The 17,196-nt window shown below is 45.3% G+C and overlaps 1 protein-coding gene across 1 annotated transcript; it reads right to left on the reverse strand.

Moving 5' to 3' along the window:
* Positions 1-2,004: 2,004 nt before the first annotated feature.
* On the reverse strand, positions 2,005-16,941 carry GFAP (glial fibrillary acidic protein). The gene is made up of 9 exons (XM_029573246.1): positions 16,415-16,941; positions 12,943-13,003; positions 11,283-11,378; positions 10,611-10,772; positions 9,917-10,042; positions 6,542-6,762; positions 6,159-6,202; positions 3,205-3,287; positions 2,005-2,353 (listed from the first exon to the last, which is right to left on the reverse strand). The coding sequence occupies exons 1-9, from the start codon at positions 16,939-16,941 to the stop codon at positions 2,312-2,314; spliced, it is 1,362 nt and encodes a 453-aa protein (XP_029429106.1). The 3' UTR covers positions 2,005-2,311.
* Between the last annotated feature and the right edge of the window lie 255 nt (positions 16,942-17,196).

Raw genomic sequence — 17,196 nt, forward strand, 5'->3', positions numbered from 1 at the left:
TCAGTCCAAGGTGCGCTGCGTTTGCCGGTTTTAAAATTGGGATTTACCTGCATAAAATGTTGGCCCCGCCCCGGAATTCCCCTGCCCCAAATCTGCCCCTTTTCTCACACATTCCGTGCTTATGTGCGCGCAGTTTTCCAATTTTAAAAGAAGCTCGGCCCATATACTCGCCTGCATAAGGTTTTTTAATGCGAGCGACTCTTTTATGATGATAATGACAGATGGGGTAGTGGGGATGGCAGAATAACAACGGGTAAAAAAGAAATGTGGGAGGGGGGGGGGATTTGGTGTTTGGAACGTGGATTTTTAGGGAGCCAAAGAAGGGAGAATGCAAGTCAGTAGGAAGTGAGTGGCGATACAAGTGCATTGGGCTTCCAGGAAACCTGGGATAACCTGCACAGCTCAGCCATGGTTACAGCTCTACCAGCACCGATAGATCTGCGGCGGGCTGGGATAACTTGGGCAGCGTGACCATGATTATTACACTAACGCTAACAGGCCCAGGGGGGGCTGGAGGTTTCAGTGGCTGTTTGGATTATGACAAAGCTTGATGGTAAGACATGGGAGGGGGTCCTGGTTGTTGGAACTTGTAAGATCCAAGAAGGAAGTGGTAGAGGCCAGCACTGGAACAGATAATAGAGGGCAATGAAAGAAACAGGGCTGAGAGGCTGGGGAAGATACACGAGGGAGAAGCTGGTGCTGGTTTAAGTCTGAAAATGTATGCGCCCATCTATCCAAAGTGGTAGAGAACAAGAGGAAGACCACATGGTCCTTATCTGACTATCTTCTACTATGTTACTGTGTAACCCTGTGATATATAAGCATAGGTGCTAGCTCTGTGGGTGTTGCTGGTGCTTGAGCACCCCCAATATTGAGCAAACTCCTTCCCTGCTTCTAGGGGTAAGTAAATAGTGTTGTGTTTAGCACCCCAGTCATTCTGAAAATTTGGCTCTGGTGTACGTACAGGAAACATTGTGCAGAGAGAGTTGTGTTCAAAAGCCCTGGAAGGCCTGGAGTCCTAGTTTGGGAGCCTGACTTGTCAAGGGATTCCTCTTGGGCACAGACTGGGTAGACGTGCTTGATAATGATAAATCATCTTTACCAGGTTTAATCCCTGCAATGCATTTTCATTGCTGCTTTGATCCAGAGCCCAGCATAAAAGCTGACATGTTGAGATGTGTGGTGAAGTTCAAAGATAAGTCACTGCTGAACCTGATAATATTCATGAGTAAGGCATGGGTCTCACTTTAAGGCACTTTTTTCCGAGGGTCATATTTTTTGCTTTTTTTTTTCCCACTTGAATAAAGTAGCTGTCTCTTGCATCTAGTGGGCGTACATAGAGAAATTAAGTACGGTCGCCTGGAGTCTTTCCTTACCCACCAACCAACTAGAAGCTCTTCGAGCTGACTGTCCTTTAAAAAGCCCCCTTTCTCTGCCAAGAATGCATTTTCTGCCCTTGCCTTTCCCAGCATGCAAGGCAAGTCTCCTTCCACATCTAAGGCCACATTCTGAGCCTCTTTCCTTCCTTCCCAATCATTTAAGTTCCCAAGACGCCAACCTTCATTTTCACTTACATTGGAAGCCATAAAAAGCAACATTACTTGCCCAAACTGTTTTTCAATCCTTCCTTCCATTTCTGTAGTATTATAGTCACAGTCAACTATTAAAGGATCGCTATGTTATGTTCTACTATATGTGCCAGGGATGGAGATACACATCACAAAGCAGAGTAGGATCAGTGCAAGTGACCCTTCTCGGGCCAAATTCAAGTTTCACCTTTAAAAGCCACTTTTTTGAGGTTGCTTTTAAATCTTAAACCTTAACCTTCTTGATTTTCACCAAGTTCTGCGTAATAAGTACATTTCCTGAAACCTCCAGTGTGTATTGACTAGATGGGAATCCCTATGGATCAGAGACTGACCCATGTGTATCTGTACAGTGCTGCAGATGTCTAATAGTGCTCTAGAAATGATCAGAAGAAGTCCTAAGAGTAGCTGACGGCATTTCCCTTTGCCAGAGGGTAAGGGACACTATTCTACCTTGTTCAAAGTTAGTCCTCAAAGGAGTTTATTCATTCGTTGGTTATTCACTCGGTTCTCCTGATTCTCCGGCGGAATAAGGTTGGACTTGAAGCACACAGCACCAGCTAATGAACAAGCGTGGCTTTTCGGATCAGGCACATGAATCAGGGTGTTAGTGTCATCCTGGATCTATGACTGCTAGTGTGCTATTGCTGTGGCAGGCTGTCCCAGTCATTCTAGCTTTTGTTTCTGTCTTTTAATATCTTTTTTTTTTTTAATGAGATCATCTTCTATGCCACTTCCTTGTGCTCCTGGGATGATTCCTTGATGACCTACAAAGAGCCGGAAGATCATTAGGACCTGATAGTGAAATCCAGTTTCTATCTAGAGACAATATTAACCAGTCTTCAGTGTGACCCAACAACTTGTCCTGTGCTGTAACCGAGTTTTGTAAGAGAGGAATTGCCTTTAACAAGCGAACATCACTCCAAGATTACAGAACAGGCACAGACAAACAATACAAGAGTGTCATTTTCCGGAAATGGACACTTTGAATAAATCTGTCAGTTGATTATAAAAACCACACATTTGATTTTACAAATCAAATCAAAGATTTGGCCACCAGAGGTCACTCTACAACCAGTCATTAAATTAAACATAGTGATCACTAAAGGTAGTGCAGACAATCTCCGGAGTACGTTATGAAGGTTTAAGGACACCCGTGTACAATAGCACAAGTTGTGCAGTTCATTCACAGATCCTACTACAGAAATTTCGCCCTTCACGGAGCAGGGGATCTGGTTTTGGTTTACCCGCATGCACCATTTGGGGACCTTCTCCCACTGTAGATATACAAGAAAAATGTTTGGTACACTTGATCCAATATTTCTCCTTCCCTGATTTCCACAGAACTTGTACATAAGACCACAGTGCTTGCTTTCATCTCGCTCGGTGACCCAGGCAGGAGTTATCTGGCGCAGAAAGTGACTCTGAGCCCATTTGTCTCTCTGATCAACAGAGCTGCTATGCGGGCATGAAGGTCTGTAGTCTGCTTCATCTGCCTTGAGGTTGCTAATTCTTTGGTAGGGAGTAGGAAGGAGAAATGTGCACCTCTTGATACGGTGGTGGGGAGGAAGGTCCTGGCTAAGCTGCTAATAGAAAGAATTCATGCATGGTCACCTACCTCTTCATCTCTGGTCTCAACTGTTTTCACCAAAACTCTCTTCACATGGGCCTCAGAGAAAGACTTTGTGTCCAGGCTGGTCTCTGGAGAGAGAGAGGGAGAGAGGGGGCAGTATACTGTAGGTTGGGGGATTTCTTACTGTTTTATTTGCTGCACTGTAAGCGACTTAAAATACGGGCCCATGCACACAAGGCAGCGCGATACAAAATGACTGTAGTTAGGCTTACTAGAAAACCGGACTTTGGTGTTACCAAGAGACTTTATTAAAGACAGGCTGAGTCATATCCAACCCAGTGTCCCATTGGTTTCAGGGATTTGTACTCAGGGCCGGTGCTAGGATTTTTACTGCCTGGTGCGAACAATTACTGTGCTGAAGCCCCTCCGCCGTTCATTTATTCTCTGTCCCAGGCCCACCAAAAAACCCCAACTTCCTTCAGTGATACAAACTTTAAAAGCTGGCACCATCCCCCCCCCCCAGGCAAACCTTATAGCCTTACGCATTGGGGCTCTCACCCCACCCCATTCCACACACACAGTTAAGAGTTATGCATTTATATTTTACATGAAAAATATCTAAGTACAGTATTCTGAGGTAAAAATGCCACTTACATTATATTCACATGCACTGTTGTGATGCCAACCAGAAATCCCTGCAAAAAAGACACTTGGAACCTGTATGGTATTAGGACTATTGTGATGTGTGTTGTGTGTGGGCTTGACCCTCCGAAAGCCTTAAAACACTAATACACTTCCTATTAGGAGAACCCCTCACCTCAGTCACACATGCAGAACATAAACAGAGCCTCACCAAATACAGAATAAAGCAACCATAAAGTAGAAATCCAAAAGCGCAGACAAAAACTGAACTGGAAACTGTAAGAAGCAAGACACTCTAAGAGGAAGTCATTAAGGTAATGCACAATATTGTCATTCTCCATCACCTGTACTAAAGGTCTGAAAGTATGCACACAAGATTGAGCAACCTATAGGGATGCACGTATCATGTAGTACTGTCCCTGAAACTGGAAACAATGCAACAATGATAAAACAGAACCATCACCATTCTTCAAACATCAAACAATAAAATCAAGCAATAAAATAAATACATAATCATAATACTAAAAACATACTAATAATAATTTTATTTCAAAAAAAGCTGATGAATAAAAGATCAAATAATTAAAAACTCATATACAAGATATTTTAAATGTGCCAAACACCAATAAAATATTTCAAAACAGCAGACACAGCAAATAAAACCCGAAAAATAAAACTAAAAAGGATTTTAAAAAGTCACACTCTCCATACCTGGGAACTTTTGATTTTCAGTCACTTTGGGATTGTCATGGATTAGCGGGAGTGGGATGCACAAACTTTCTCCTCTCTTTCTTACACACACACACGCGTACACACACACACACACACACACCACAAGCTCATACACATGTAAGCTCCCTCTCAGACAAACGCATAGGCATCTCCAGTTCTTCTTTGCTTGGGATCTACCAGCAGCCCAAGGCCCTTATCTTCATTTCAGCTGCTGGCAGATTGGAATCCACTTGCAGCCCCCATTTTCTCTCTCTCACACACACACACACCCCAGACAAGCTCCCATTCTCTCTCAACACACACACACTCACACACTCCAGGCAGGCTCCCATTCACACACACACACCCCAGACAAGCTCCCATTCTCTCTCAACACACACACACTCACACACTCCAGGCAGGCTCCCATTCACACACACACACCCCAGACAAGCTCCCATTCTCTCTCTCAACACACACACACACACACACACAACCATCCCAGGCAGTCTCCCATTCACACACCCCCTCACCTATCACAGGCAGCCTCCCATTCACTCACACACACACACACACACACACACATACAGACCAGGCAGTCAGGGTCCATGGGTCATTCCTCCTCAGCTGCTGCTGCCAGCCTGTACCTTCTTTGCAGAGAAAAGCCATTCTGCAGCTCCTCTTCCTGTGCTGGCACCACAGTACTTCAACACTCGCGGTGCTAGCACTTCCTGTATTCTCATCTCGTGAGAATACAAGAAGTTCTAGCACAGCAAGTGTTCAATACTGCGGGGCCAGCACCGGAGGAGGAGCTGCCAAACAGGCTTCTTCTGCTGTGGCCTCCTGCTTCTGCTGCCGGTGGGATTGAGTCCACCAGCGACACCACGGACCTCCTTCTTTTGACGCCGGTGGGATTGGATCCACCAGCTGCACCACAGGCCTCCTCTTCTTCTGCTGCCGGTGGGATCAGGTCCACCGGCGGCAGCTCAGGCCTCTCCCTGCTCCCAACGCTGCCCCACCGGGTGTGCCACCCTGTGCAATTGCACGGTTTGCATACCCAGTGGTGCCGGGCCTGTTTCTACTCCTTATTCCCTTACAGGTAATGGGATGGGAGTTTTAAAAACCCCCAAACAAATGAGAACTAGATTAATTTGTCCTTAGCGAATTAGAGTCCTTGGTAACCTTGTAAGAACTAGGAGCCTCTGCAAACAGCACAGCTTTATTGATCAGTCAGAACGTGGCCAGCTACTGCTCAATTCATTAAAAGACAGGATAAATTTCAGCTGCAGTTCTGATTTCTAGCCTTTAGCGTTTACAGCTAGAGATTCAGAGTTCATTGATCACTGCAGTCCACATACACACATGCCAACATTTCCGAGCTCTTAAGGTGAGCCTCCTTCAAGAGCAATCGAAAGGAAAGCCTTGGAGCACATTAACAGGACCTCTTTTTTCCAAGTAAAGTCTGCTCTTAATAAGAATGCAATCTACTTGATAGATGTGCTTATATTGACGTCTGGGGCAAACTAGCTCTGCAGCATTATGGGGCTAGAATCCACATTCTTTTAGCATCAAGAATCACAATGAATTTAAGCACATAATCTTGTTTATTGGGTATCCATGGCCACTGGTTGCCATCTTGAACTCACCTCGAATTTGGAGGTTGGAGAAGGTCTGAACAGGGATAGTGATCCTAAAAAAAGATAAAAGACAGGAAACAAAATAAGAGAGAAGAAATACAAATCAAATTATAAAAAATGAAAGCCCTGTCAACCAATCATATTGATTAAGTGGTTAACTCTCCGTATGTTTTAACTTGCATGTGTTGGTGTTATGTTTTACCTTCTGCATTTTTATAATTTGTAAACCGTTGCGATGGCTCGTCTTAGTGACGGTATAGAAAACTTGAATAATAAAAAATAAATAAATAAAAATATGGGGAAATGGCAATTGAATCCTTTCATTGTGCAAGACTGGGCAGTTTCTTCCCTTAAAATATTTCCTCCTCCAATATGGGCTCCAACAAAGTCACCTGCTCTCCTCTCCCTCCAAGAGTTTGCGGTAGGTGGCAATCTCGATATCCAGGGCCAGCTTGACGTTCAGAAGATCCTGATATTCTTGCAGATGCCGGGCCATCTCATCCTTAAGGTTTTGGATATTGTCCTCCAGTCGGTTCATAGAATCCTGGTAATTGGTCGACTCTGAAGCATAACGGTCCTCTATCTCCCGTATCTGCCTCTCCAGTGATTCATTCTGAGAGGCAAGAATAAGATCCATTAATTAAACTGTTTGACCTTTCTTCTTGTTCCAATGCTAAGATACACCCATTAGTGGTAGAGAGGATGTGGATTACAAACATGCTTATAAGCAGTAAAATTCTAGAATCCTACTGTGGTTCCCATACTCTCTAAGACAAGGGTGGCGAAATCCAGAACTCAAGAACCACAAACAGGTCTGGATTTCAAGATATCCACAATGAATATGCATGAGAGATTTAAGTACATTGCCTCCATTGTATGCAAATAGATCTCATGCATATGCATTACGGATCTCCTAAAGAACAGGTTTGTTTGTGGCTCTTGAGGGCTTTAGTTGGCAATCCCTGTCCTATAACATTACCAGCTTATGGATGTAACAGAACACAATAACAGCCATACTGGGTCAGACCAAAGGTCCATCAAGCGCAGAATCCTGTTTCCAACAGTGGCCAATCCAGGTCACAAGTATCTGGCAACAGCCCAAATAGTAGAAGATTCCATGCTGCTTATGCTCAGGATTAATCAGTGGCTTTCCCCAAGTCTACCTGGTTAATAATGGTTTATGGACTTTTCCTCCAAGAATTTGTCCAAGCCTTTTTTTGAACCCAGCTATGCTAACTGCCTTTACCACATCCTCTGGCAATGAATTCCAGAACTTAATTGTACAGTGAGTGAAGGGGTGGATTGGCCTATTGGAGCTCAGACTTCCCCTGGTGGGCTGATTACTCCCATCACATATGTTTTTTTTCAGCTTCCTGGCCAAAGAAAAGAAGAGGGGCTACTGTGGTCCGAAGAGAGGTCTATGAGTCTGTGGGAGAGTCGATCCTGCCGTGGCCCAAAGAGAGGTCTGCAGGGCTATGGCAAGCCCATCCTGCCGTGGGCTAAAGAGAGGCCTCTGGGCTGTGGGTCCCTCCCCCGCCACCTTGCAGGAGGAGCACAGTAGCAGTATCCTTCTTCCACCTCTCTTCCAGCAGTGAGAGCAGTGCTGCCATCCAACAGCAGCCAAAGGCAAGGCCCAGAAGAAAGAGAGAGGCCTGAAAGCTATATGTGTGTAAGCTTGTGTGTGTGGGAAATAGACTGTATGTATATGTGAGAGAGAGCACCTGGGTGTGTATGTGATAGAGAGAGAGCCTGCATATATGTATGAGCCAGCCTGCATGTGTACGAGAGCCTGAATGTGTTAATGAGAGTAAGAGAGCCTGCATATATGTATGAGCCAGCCTGCATGTGTACGAGAGCCTGAATGTGTTAATGAGAGTAAGAGAGGCTGAATATGTGTGAGAGAGCCTGTGTGCATGAAAGCGACAGAGCCTGCATGTGTGTGTGAGCCTGTGTGTGTATGAGAGTCTGCATATGTGTGAGAAACTGCATATGTATGAGAGATCAAGAGAGCCTGTGAATGAGACAGCATATATGTGCGTGAGAGAGAGGCTGTGTATATAACAGCATGTGTGTGTGTGTGTGTGTTTGTGGGGGAGGGAGGATAGAGAAGTTAAAGATTGTGAGGCTCCCCTCCCCTAATCCATAACAATCGGTGGGCAGCTGGAAATCAAAAGATCCAAGGTATGGAGAGCTGGAGATTTTGAATCCTATTATTTTAAATTTGGGGTATTTCATATTTATTTATTTATTTATTTATTTATAACTTTTATATACCGAAGTTCAATTAAATGTTTGGTGTTTGAGAAATATTAGAAAACATTTATGACTCATTTTAATTACTGGATGTTCATGGCTGTTGCCTGCTTGACATATTTATTCTTTTTATTAGTATGGTTGTAATATTATGAAAGATGTTTTATATCTTTGACTTTATTGCTTAATGTTTTATGAAGAACAATAATTCTGTTTTTCCATTGTTGTATTGCAACAGTGTAATGCTGTGGATTCCAGAGCATGTGTGTGAGTGAGAGTGAGTGAGCCAGTCAGCATGTGGGAGAGTGAGAGAGAACAACCGAGCCAATGAGCATATGTGTGATCAAAAGCGAGTCAGTGAACATGTGTATGAGCCAGCATTTGTGAGCCAGTCAGCATGTGTGTGTGAGAGAATATAAGAGAGTTTGGGTAAGAATGAACACATATGTTAGAGAGTGTGTATATATGAGAGAGAGTCAAAAGTTTATGCACACCTCCTATCCCTGACTAATCCATGACAATCTCAGGGTGAATGGGTCTAAAGTTCCCAGGTATGGAGAGCAGGGGATATTTTTTAGCCTTAGTTTTAATTATTGGGTTTTATTATTTGGTGTGTCTGCTGTTTTGAAATATTTTATTGATGTTTGGGAAATTTTAAACACAATGTTATATGTTTTTAATCATTGGATGTTCTTCATCAGCTGCTTTGAAATATTTATATTTATTCTTTTTATGAGAATAGTTTTACTATTATGATTGATGGTTTATATATCTTGATTTTATTGTTTGATGTTTAATGAGGAATAGTGATATTTCTATTTTCCCATTGTTGCTCTGCATACAGAGTCTATCTTGTTATGGTTTCCAATTAAGTTTTTGTCTGCATGTTTCTATTTATACTTTATTGTCTCTTTATTCTGTGTCTGTGGGTATCTTTCTTTCTGACACAAACACATACACTCTCAGAGTGTGTCTTTGTGTCTGAGAAAGCGTATATGTTTTTGTGTGTCTCAGTGTGTACGTGCCAATTAAGTTTCTGCAATCTAAAAATCTGTTTGTGACTGAGCTTGTGTGTGTCCGAGGGTGGCTAGCAGTTTTATTATTTGCATCTGGTTCAAGAGCCAGATTGGGAATCCAGGATACATATCTATAAGAGATATAAACAGAAGTGTAGGGGGCCCAATCAATTTGCATGGATGGAATGGGGGCTATAGCTCTGTTCACCCCTGATCTAGAATGTGCTCAACTTCTTAGTTATTTAGGAAAGATGAAGTTTATTTTGGAGATATTTTGGCTCAGCTCTGCTGGGTTCCAGGGTTGACTCAGTGTGCTTTTGGGAGCTGTTGACACATGTGCTGCAGGTAAAGAGCATGAGGGCGTCAGATACCCCATGGGCCGGTTTGGAAAAAATCCCCCTGGGCTGGTATTTTCCTGCAGTCCACCTCTGATTGAGTGAACCAAGAACATTTTCTCCAAAGTGAAAACCACCCCTGACTGCCTAGAGCCCCACCTACCGCTCCTCTCAGGGCTTCCAGATCACAGGTGAGGGCCTGCAGCTGGCGCCGATACTCATTGGCCTCCTGCTTGGCCTGTCGCAGAGCTTCGTTGTTCCGATTGGCTGCGTCTGTCAGATCTACAAACTGGAAGGAAACACATGGGTCTTGTCACAGCGTTGCAAAGCATGGGAGGCCTAGCAAGCGGAGGACAGCACTTAGTATTTGAATGGATACATTACACAGAAAGATAGCTGTATGCCTATGCTGCAGTTTAAACATTTTTAAAAATCCACAACTGAATCATAACAAGGGGTATAGAAGAGCTGGAAACCTAGGCTTACGTTCTTTATTCCCTGACGTGTTTATCTAGCCCTTGTCTTGGATGTCTGCCACAGATTAAGGGCATGTAACATGCTGTATATATGCTTTCTTTCCCATCTCTCGCTCACATGCAGAGCAGGGCAATGCTTTGTTTAGCAGGGCTGGTGCAAGAATATTTGGCTCCCTAGGTGAACCTTAGATCATGCACTCCGAACCCCCATCTCACCTAGTGGCGGCAGCTCCAGCACAGTGCTCCCTTCTTCGGTAATATTGACTTGCCCCCCTCTGGGCCTTGTGCCGGTGGGATTTTACCGCCCTGAACATTTTGTCGCTCTAGGCAACCGCCCAGTTTGGCCTAAAGGAAGCACCGGCCCTGTTTGTTAGCCGTTACCTTAGACTTGTACCACTCTTCAGTCTCCTGCAAGTTGGCACTTGCCAGAGCTTCATACTGAATTCGGATGTCCCTCAGGGCGGAGGTCAGGTCTGGCTTGGCTATGTCCATTTCAACATGGACCTGATGCTGGGCCACTTGCCCCTGAAACTCTCTCAGCTCCTAAAACAGAAAATGTGAACCAGCAACAATCAGCTGAACCGATGGTCTTTGGGTTTCTCTCCTCTATCACCAAATCACAGCCCTCACTACAGCACACGATCACCACAAATTGCCTTACAATTTTGATACGGTTAGTGTTTAGGAAACTGCACATTTAAATGCAAGCAGGAACTGAGCTTTGTTAATGTAGAGTGGATCCACAGGCATGCTCAATAGTTCCCCCCCGATATATTTTTGTTCTGCCAAAAAGAATAATTGGCCAAAGTCACTATATGTCTTAGCAAAGTCTTGCGGACTGAAGGATGTGGAGTGCCCCCGATCACAAATCTTGCTTTTAACAAGATGAAGGCTTGCCACAAGCTGAGCAGTAAAACTCACTACAGCCAATAAACGTGCTCTAGCCCCCTCCCCCCCCCCACCCCAGCCTTCTTGTTATGAAGAAAGACCATGAAAACCCAGAAAGTGGGTAACTCTGGTGACAGCACAAAAAATGAATTCCATTCTTATTGCCTCCTCATGGATTTTCTTTAGGAAGTTAATCTCTTCCTGCAGGGATTCAATCTTCCTCTCCAGGTCCAGACGGTTCAGTGCCGCATCGTCAACATCCTGGCAAGAAGAGCAAGAAAAGAAGGAGTTCACAGTATCCTAATCAGCACCCACTTCCTCCTCCAAGCCTGCACCCACCACCTCTACCCCTCACACGTCCCCCCTGAGTCAGCACCCACACCTCCATCTGCACCCATCCCATGTTTCCCCCCCCGAGTCAGCACACCTGTCAGCATCCTCCAAACACTCCTCCTGAATCAACACTCATACTCTCCTCCCCTGAGACAGCAACCACTCCTCATAGTCTATTCCCAAATCAGCACCCACCCCTGACACCCTCCTCCTCTGTCTGCACGCACCCGCTCCATCCCTCACATGTTCCCCCCCTGAATCAGCACTCTCTTCCCCCAAGTCAGCATCCTCTCCAAACACTCCTCCTCCTCCTCGCCAGCACCCACCCCTCACATGTTTCCCCCATCAGCAACCACCCTGTACATTCTTTCACCAAGTCAGCATCCACTCTAAATGCTCCTCCTCCGTTTGCACCCGCCCCTTCACACCTTCCCCTGCCGAGTCAGCAACCACCCCTCACACCTTCCTCTTCCAAGTCTGCACTCATCCCCTCATACCTTCCTCCTCCGAGTCAGCACCCACCCCACATACTCTCCCTCCCCTGAGTGAGCAAACACCCCCTCAGACTCCCTTCCCTCAGTCAGCAACCACTCCTCATAGTCTATTCCCAAATCAGCACCCACCCCTCACACCCTCCTCCACCAAGTCAGCGACCATCCCTCAGACCCTCTCTACTGAGCCGGCAGCCGTTCCTAAGACTGTCTCTCCCCAAGCCAGTGCCCACTCCTTACACTGTCTCTTCCCCTCTGTCAGCAACTACTCCTCACACCCTCCTCCCAAGCCAGGGGTAAAGGGATTGCCAAATCTGTCAGCACAGTCCCTGTCCTGTGAAGAGCAGGAATCCTCTCACAGACTTGCAGTCAGGATGGTGCTGTGCTGGGCTGTTGGCTTGGCATTCAGGGAGCTTTAGGTAGAAGGTTGGGACCAGCAGCAGCCTCGCCTTCCACTCCAGTTGTAATGGGGGAAAGGAAACCAGTTAAAACCAGTTCCAGGCTGGCAACCTGACATGCCCTGGCTGAAAATCAGCACCGATGGGGCATGAGTTGGCTGCAGCTCTACCAGTAGAGGGCTTCCTAGCTTTGAAACATGGTGGGGTCCTGGCACTCACAAAGCTGTGGCCTAAGCCACACTGCGGCAGGTCGGCAAGTGCAGAAAGTTACCAGCTACCTAGTTAGCCAGTGGCGGGTCTTTGCCAGGCACCCAGCTTGGGCAGAAGGTGTTATATATGCTAAACGTTCAAATAAAGCTGTGCTCTTTTATTTCTCTTCCCAACAGTCTTATGGATTGAAGGGGGCAGGGGGAGTGATGTGAGCCAGAGTGTCACGACCCCTACGTTATAATTAATCAACTCTTTTCACAGTAATCAACTGTTTTGCAACTTAATGTGGTGGAGGAAGGAGAGGGAAGAGCCAGCTCTGTGGTGGGGAGTTTAGTCTTGAATTGATTTTTCTGTTGCCTCTCACGCTCACTTCCCTTGCCTCCCGATGCTCACCTGTCTGAACGCAGATAAATTGTTTTCAGCCTCCAACCGCAGATTAATCTCATCTTGTAACCTTAAAAATAAGTAATAAAAAAAAAAAAAGGACAGCGAGTGAGTCTGGGGAATTTTCCCTTGAATGATTTTCTGTTTTCGTACCCTCTCCTCCCCCAGTTCTGTGACGCTCAAGCAAGGGTGAAGTGCTCAGCTGCCGCAGCTTCCCTGGTTTTCCTGCATAGTGTGCGTCTGTGTGCAGGTTTTTATTTACCTCAGCACTCCCGGGGCTCTCTGAAGCAGATCACATACCTGAGCGTAACTTCCCTTCAGCACAGATTGGGAAAGGCAGGCAATTAAACCCAAAAATCAAAATCCAGACATAGAAAAAGTACAAGGAGGCCCAGCCCCAGACGTTCGCCCGGCTGAAGTGAACCCCCACATCAAACAGCTTAGTGGATAATGGAAACAAAGGGAGATAAATGATCTTATTCCCAAACTTTTTCCCTCTTTTTCTCTACCTTGATGAATCAGGCCCAAAGCGATTTGCCCCAGTCACAGGTGCCAGAAATCAGCTGGTTACCCTGACCACTCTCCCTATGCCTGTACCTAGGTTACATCTGATCCTTCATTATCTGGACTTTAGGATGGGGATAGATTGTGGCTGTTGTAGCCTCTCTGGGAAATCATACAACTAATGTGACTGGATTTCTATCATAGAGGTGAGACCGCACCTTGAATACTGGGTGCAGTTCTGGTCACCGCATCTCAAAAAGGATGCAGCTGCACTGGAGAGCGTGCAGAGAAGGGCAACCAAAATAAAGGGTATGGAACGGCTGCCCTATGAGGAAAGGCTAAAGAAGTTAGGGCTATTCAGTTTGGAAAAGAGACAACTGAGGGGGGATAAGATAGAGGTCTACAAAATCATGAAAGGACTTGAACAAGTTCATGTAAATTGGTTATTTACTCTTTCAGATAATAGAAGGACCAGGGGCATGCCATGAAGTTAGCAAGTAGCTCATTTAAAACAAATCAAAGAAAATTATTTTTCACTCAGCGCATAGTTAAGCTCTGGAATTCATTGCCAGAGGATGTGGTTACAGAAGTTAGTGTAATTGGGTTTATAAAAGGTTTGGATAAGTTCCTAGAGGATAAATGATAAACTGCTATCACAGTAATTAATAAGCAATAGGAGCTTGTGATTTATCTAATGTTTGGGTACTTGCCAGGTTCTTATGGCCTGGTTTGGCCACTGTTGGAGTCAGGATACTGGGCTTGGTGGCCCCTTGGTCTGACCCAGTATGGCATTTCTTATGTTCTTATGAGGTGAAAGGTTAGTCTGACTTATTGGGACTGTAATGGTGGACATTAATCTCTGGATTTGCTCTGGTCGTTTTCTTGGCATGAGGAACACGTTTTGTCTCTATATGGCCTCTGGATTTCTATATAAAATCTAGCCAGCTTTTAGAGTGGGCATGGTGGAAGAGCCTGTTTAAAAAATCAAAATAGCACTTTCATTTAAAAAGATTAAAAAAAAAAATCTAATAATCCTGGCTCTCAATGTGTTGCTGTTTGTGGAAAGGGTGAAATTGAGGGGAGATTCTGTGTGCTTGCACCGAAAAACTGAATTTTAGCATCAAAACTAAATTTGTTCCTCACGTAGGGTCACATTCAATACTTTCCAATTGCAGCATAGCTCCCCTCCCTCCGCTCCTTCATTGATGGGATCGTGTCAAGCCTTTATTTTCCTAAACTCCATAAACTGATCATTCGGCGCAGGTTACAGTTTTGGATGGCAGCAGTGCTTGGGCATCCTGTGCTGGCAGGTATTGCAGCCAAACGCTCCTTATCATTACCGTCGACCCCAATGTTCAATAAAACCTGCTGGTGTGTAGAAAAAGATGCCGAGCCGACCCCAGAACATTCAGTGTCTGGTGATTTGACTTAAAACCGGCATCACTTGAAAAGTTCTATCAAATGGGAGTCTACTTTCCCTGCTCTTCCCTCTCCCCTCCCCCAATGGCTTCGGGTTTTCCTTTGTGAGCTGATGCTGGACAGCCAGGGTGGTGCACAGTGCAGGAGAGTAAATCTGCACTCAATGAAAAGCTCCATCTCTGTGGCCTGCCTGACTCTACAAAAGCCTGAAAGCCTGAGCTCTGACATCATTCCATTCTGCACCCAAACCATTAAACGCAAGCCAAGGCTGCCATTCAGCAGTCACATGGCTCTCTTTCTCCCAGCTCAGCTGCGTTTTTTTTCAGGTCACTTCTTCCCTCCTCTCTCTCTCTCCATGCCGTTACATCTCTCTCCCACCCTTCTCTATTCTTTTTCCCTGTCTCTTGCAAGCAGTGACAGAAGGGAACAGGAGAGACAGGCGGACAACGAGAAAGTGTAAAGAGAAAAAAGACAGGGCAGACAATGGAGTGTTGCAAGTGAGCAGCAGGAAAATTTGGAAACCAGTAAAAGGAATTGCCCCAGATGTGAATTTGGGGTAAGATGTTAGACCAATGTGAATTTGGGGTAAGATGTTAGACCGGGGTATTTCCATGCTTTCAGTGGCAAGGCTTACTCCAGTGACAGCGGATATCTGGGCTGGGTCATTTTGTGGTGAGCTGTAGGCCGGATGAATTATAGTGTTTCACTATTGACCAGGTCACATAAACTCCTTTGGCTGCTCCATTGCATTTTGAAAGTGTAATGAAATGGGACTCGTATTGTCTGAATGCTTTTGGAGGCAGTGACTGGATGATCCAATACTTAGGGACCTTTGTTTTCGGGTTTTATTTAATTTTGCTTGGGAATTTCAATGTTAGAACAAGAAATAAGTCAGTAGAAAAACGACTTTTCCACTGATATTTCTCTTTGTGCGTTATATCAAAAGTCATTTTCCCACGGACATCTTTCGTAATAACATTGAAATTCCCAGGCAAAATAAAATAAAAACTGAAAATGAAGGTCCTTATCCATACTCTACTGAAAACTCTTCCATGTTTTGTAGGTGGAGTCAGAAAGCCTTCTCAGTCGTTTTATTGGCTTAGCTGGGATCATTTACCTCAAATTATCCTTAAGCTACATTTTGTTTAAATAAATAAATGTCTATTTTTGCAGCACGAGACACATACCCATTGTTACATCCTTATGCTCTTATAACTGACCCAGTACAGTAAACAAACTACAAACACTGACTTTACTGGTTTCAAATCCCACAGCCTGCATCTCCTTTAAAAAAAATACATTTCATATAATTTTACATAGCTAATTTGCCTGCTAAAAGATTCCAAGGGGGTCACTGACTGGCAACCAGAGACCAGCTCAGCAGGATAACCAGATAACTGTTTTTGCTCCATTGCATGCAGGGACTTGTAGTTCTGATTTGCCTGTAATGAGAAAAGTTACAAGTTTCTGCATTGAATGAGGCACAGCTAGGACTAGCTCTGCCCTGGAACCATGTGATCAGTCCATTGCCCCCCTCTACCTCCTCGCCCTCGCTTACTTTTGCTGGAGGTTGCCAATATCCTGTGTCAGGTTGTCCCTTTCGATCTCCAGCCGAGCCTTAGAATTGAAGAGCTGGTCCACCTGACTGCGCAGTTCCCTCAGCTCCTCCAGGTACATGTCTCCCAGTTTGGTGGGCTCCTTGTCCCGGATCTGGTTCAGCTCTGTCACCAGCACCTTGTTCTGCTGCTCGAGGAAGCGCACCTTCTCAATGTAGCTGGCGAAACGGTCATTAAGCTCCATCATCTCTACCTTCTCGTTGGTGCGGGTCTCCTTGTATTCGGCATTGAGGGCATCAGCCAGGGAGAAGTCCACCTTATCATGCAAGAGCCGCAGGCTGGAGCGGGTGGTCATTATGGGGCTGCCTTTCACTTTGGTAAGTGAGAGTCTGGTGCTGGGGTTGGCAGAGCGCAGACGCCTGAAAGGTGAGTAGGATGCACTCTGGTTCAGGTACATGGGGCTGGAGACCTCGATGCCAAACCTCCGCCTGTAGGAGGATGTTCTCTGGCTTTCCAAGTTCAGGCTCATGTTTCTTCCCTCGTTTGCTCCTCTGTCAACTATCTCACTCCCTTTTCCACAACTCAGATGAAATGTAGTCTGGGCTCCAGTAGCTTTTATATAGAGGAACAATCCTTTCTGGGATGGAGAGGAGGAAAGACAGGGGGGGGGGGGGGCAGAGGCTGTCCTAAACTTGGACAGCTCAGGTCCTAGTGCCTGTCACACACCATGCCAGCTACCACATCCTTTTCAGTCCTTTCACAAGAAAACAAAAAAAGAGGGAAT

Source organism: Rhinatrema bivittatum, chromosome 12 (assembly GCF_901001135.1).
Source record: "Rhinatrema bivittatum chromosome 12, aRhiBiv1.1, whole genome shotgun sequence".
NCBI lineage: Eukaryota > Metazoa > Chordata > Amphibia > Gymnophiona > Rhinatrematidae > Rhinatrema > Rhinatrema bivittatum.

Excerpts from the sequence above, each read along its gene's own strand:
- GFAP (XM_029573246.1), bottom strand. The coding sequence starts at position 16,941 with ATGAGCCTGAACTTGGAAAGCCAGAGAACATCCTCCTACAGGCGGAGG. Across the intron at positions 10,773-11,282 it reads TAAAGAAAATCCATGAGGAG|GAGCTGAGAGAGTTTCAGGG; the intron begins GCAATAAGAATG and ends TTTCTGTTTTAG. Across the intron at positions 6,203-6,541 it reads TTGGAGGGAGAGGAGAGCAG|GATCACTATCCCTGTTCAGA; the intron begins GTGACTTTGTTG and ends ATCTTTTTTTAG.